The sequence below is a fragment of the Oryza sativa genome, chromosome 2 (genome assembly GCF_034140825.1).
Source record: "Oryza sativa Japonica Group chromosome 2, ASM3414082v1".
In the NCBI taxonomy this organism is placed as follows: Eukaryota; Viridiplantae; Streptophyta; class Magnoliopsida; order Poales; family Poaceae; genus Oryza; species Oryza sativa.
The window spans coordinates 30,688,506-30,692,252 of NC_089036.1; the positions used below are offsets into that span (position 1 = coordinate 30,688,506).

General features: G+C 47.7%; 1 protein-coding gene across 1 annotated transcript; it reads right to left on the minus strand.

Annotated features, from left to right (window-relative positions):
* Positions 1-1,908: 1,908 nt before the first annotated feature.
* LOC4330588 (fasciclin-like arabinogalactan protein 1) lies at positions 1,909-3,100 on the minus strand. The gene has a single exon (XM_015769405.3). The coding sequence runs from the start codon at positions 2,960-2,962 to the stop codon at positions 2,162-2,164; it is 801 nt and encodes a 266-aa protein (XP_015624891.1). The 5' UTR covers positions 2,963-3,100; the 3' UTR covers positions 1,909-2,161.
* Positions 3,101-3,747: the final 647 nt, after the last annotated feature.

Genomic DNA, 3,747 nt, shown 5'->3' on the forward strand with positions numbered 1-3,747 from the left:
GGAAGATGATTGGATGTTGATTCGTAGAATTCAATGAATTATAGATTACGCTTGCATAGGTTTTGCATGTAATTATTGCTAGTGGATGATGAGGTGGTATGAGTTTTAAAATTAGTGGATTATAATTTTATAGTAAGTTAGGATTCTCAAAGCTAGATAGGCTTCATGCCTCTACCTAGTTTGACCATTATTTTGACCCACATACGTTGAAATAAGATCAAAACTCAAAAGTAGGTTTTGTGGGGAGATCGTCGTTTTGTATCTACCTTGGACAAATGACGTGGGTTGGAACCATAGCTCTCACCGTTACATATTATAATATGTTTTTTACTTTTTCCTAATTAAGCTTATTTAATTTCAATTAAATTATAGAAAAAATTAGCAAACATCTATAGCATCAAATTAGTTTTATTAAATTTGACATTGATTGAATATATGTTAATAGTATGTTTTGGGTAAAAAAATGTTACTATATTTTTCTATAATCTTGACTAAATTTAAATAAGTTTGATTAGAAAGGAAAAGTCAAAACATTTTATAATATGAAACGAAGGGAGTACTAGCGCACTGTCATGTCTGTTTTTGAGAATTGAGGCTCGAGCTTTACTTGTAAAACTGAATCAAGAGTTCAAAACGAAAACTGTCCATTTTTGAATGTATAATAGACTACTACTCCAAGTTTATGCATAACAAGTTTATGCATGTCCAATGTTTTCATGATCTCTGTGTTGCGGTACTTACATCCCCGGAGAAAGTAAACCATATGTCTACCTAGTACACCGTATCAAAAAAGGGAGAGTAGGAAGGCAGCTAAAGCCGGTGCTCACATCTTCTACTACGTTCTAACGTGTTCATCTTTCCGTATAATCCTAATCCGATCCATGCACAGTCCAGCTCGGTTTGCAGGAACCACTTTGCTTCGCTTTGATCTCTTTACCACACTCCTACTTGCACTTCTTTAAGCAAAGATCGCATGCTCTCTGTTACTCTGTTTACTGCTGACTATTGTGTATACTACTACTCTCCCAGCTCTTGCAGTGCCCTTTTAGCAAGATCCAAAACGTACCAGGCAAGCAAATTAAGACCGGAGATGCGTTCTTTGCAGGCTTGCAGTTGCAGCCTTGCTGATTTGCTCAATCTGGCTGCAAAGGAAAGGAAAGATAACTAGGAGTCGGTGATCAGTTTCCCCTTCAGTTTCTGCAGCCCAGCTGTAGTAATAACATTCGTACCTCGCCTCAGATCTAGATACTTTCGACGAACAGCGTGAGGAAAAAGATCGAAAGGAAGAAGGGGAAAAAAACGCAAGGAAAGGATCGAAAGGAAGAAGGAAAAGACCGTCTTAGCTAGGCCTAGCTACGCTTTGTCATGATCTTTGAATTCTGCTTCCCGAACTGATGCACTCGTCCATGCATGGGCAGCTTTGGCTCGTCCGTGCATGGAAGGCAAGCATGTGCTTCGCTGTACAGGAAGATGCTACTGATACAAGTGAAGTGACCAGTGGGCAGTGGCTATTGGCTAGCAGCAAAGGTTGCTGAGCCTGATCTGGGCAAAAGCTACGGTTGAGTACTTGAGTTGCACTGCTTGGTGCTATACTGACAGTAGTGTTCTTGTGGGTGTCAGGCATCTTGTTTCAGAAACGCATAGGCGCATTCAGTTTGGAATTTGATTTGTTCTTTTGATGCATATCTGTTCAGTAGCAAGCTTGATTTAACAGTAATCTTCTTTTTGTTTCACCTCTCACGTTGTAATCTTGCGCAGAAGACGCGTGCAGCAGAAAGACAATTTGGTAAGACTGCATTTTACATGTCTACAGCTGCATGCAGAGTCATTTTCCCGTTCACGTATATGCATATCTGAAGAACAGATGCATTTCAGTTTGATCAGATCATTACATAATTCGACTTGGAGTTTTGGACTCAGAATACAGCTGATGAATGATCATACGTTCGCGTGCAAATTAAGTTGACGACACAAAATGGTACTACTAACTTGCAAACCACAATTCAACACATTTCCAAGCACCAATGCACCATGAACCTAAGGTACCTAACAGTGGAAAAACTCACGAAATCCCCAACAAAAGTGGCACAGAAACGTGCAAATTCACCCAAAATGAATTTCACAAGACAACGTTGGTGATCAACTTCACAGTTTCACACGATCACCAATTCACCACGAGGATGGCACTGGCAGCCATGAGAAACGCCAGAGCGAAGGGTAGCCCACGCGGTGCCGCGCCGACGCTGGCGCCGTTCTTCTTGCCACCATCTCCTCCGTCGCCGGATTTCTTCCCCTCGTCGGCGCCGTCGTCGGACGACGAACCTTGCCCCACCGGCGACGGTGCAGCGTGTGCACCAGCATTCGGCGGCCCGTGCTTGGACGAGGCGTCCGTAGAGTTGGGCTTCGACTCCGTCGCCGACGACGGCGCCTCGGCGGCCGGGGACGTGATCACGGCGCTGACCTGCAGCACGGAGATGTTGTAGGGCGCCTCGTGCACGGACTTGACGTAGAACACGTTGGCCCGGGCGTCGTCGACGTCCTGGGGCACGAACGCGACGCGGCCGCCGCGGCGCACGGCGATCTTCACCATCCCCTCGCTCCCGGGCGCGTCGCCCGACGCCTGGAACAGCGTGGACACGACCGCGGAGCCGCCGGGGAGGCGGTGCAGCTTGGCGTCGTCGTAGTAGTCGACGAGGACGTGCAGCGAGAGCACGTGGCGCAGCGCCTCGCGCGGGAGCCCGCGCGCCCTGAGCTGCGCCATGTGGGCGTCGTCGACGGCGAGCACCGTGATGGTGTTGCGCCCGTCGATGTCGTCCGCGAGGCCCGTGGCCGTGAGCTGGCGGCCGAACTCGGCGAGGTCGCGGTGGTCGGCGAGGATGGCGGTGATGTTGTGGGTGGCACGGCACGCGCCGAGCGCGACGAAGAGGAGGAGCATGACGTGGACGACGCGGGCGCGCGGCATTGTGGCGCTGTAGGAGAGGAGGAGGAGGAGGAGGAGGTGGTGGAGGTGGGAGGGAGAGAAGTTGGCGCGGGGCGGCGTCGCAGGTCGCAGCGAGCGTTGCTCTCCACGCGACGAGCCGTTGCGCGCCCTTGGTTTTTAAGGGCGAAATTGGCTTTGCCAGATGCGCGTCGCGCCTGCAAAACTTACGTGTCGCCGTTTGCGTTGTGCATGACTGTCCTATGCGGCCAGAAAATGGGTCGTGACAGAATATGTCGTAATGTGTCACATTCTACATTTCTGTGAGTTTTTTTTCTTCCGGGGTCCAATTTTGACGTCATTCTCCCTCTTTTTAGTTTTTTTGGTCCAGTTGCATTGATGATGCAAGCATAGGAATGTCTTCATCTGCCGAAAATTTCATTCAAATATATTTCGATAAGCCGTAAGGAAAACCATTAACACAGAATCTAAATGATAAGATGTACTATTTGGAGAGTTTATGATTCTGAGGGAGGTTGCAGCTGCTAAGAAGAAAAATGAGTAAAATGCACCAGCGGTTCTTAAACTTGTCAGAAGATTTCACTTAGGTCCACGAACTTGTAAAGCGCACATCGAGGTCCCTAAACTTGATTTATTGTATCATCCCGGTCCAAAGCTGCGTTTGACCGTGGTCTTACCTACGTGGCACGCCACGTGGACGATGACATGGATTTTTTTTTTGTTTTTTCTCCCTTCTTCCTTTTTTTTCTCTTTCTTCCTTGTCGAAAAGACGAAAATGCCTCGTACACATCATCGTCCATGTCATCGTC

What these genes read in the sequence shown, in the direction of transcription:
- LOC4330588 (XM_015769405.3), bottom strand. Translation starts at nt 2,962, where the DNA reads ATGCCGCGCGCCCGCGTCGTCCACGTCATGCTCCTCCTCTTCGTCGCG.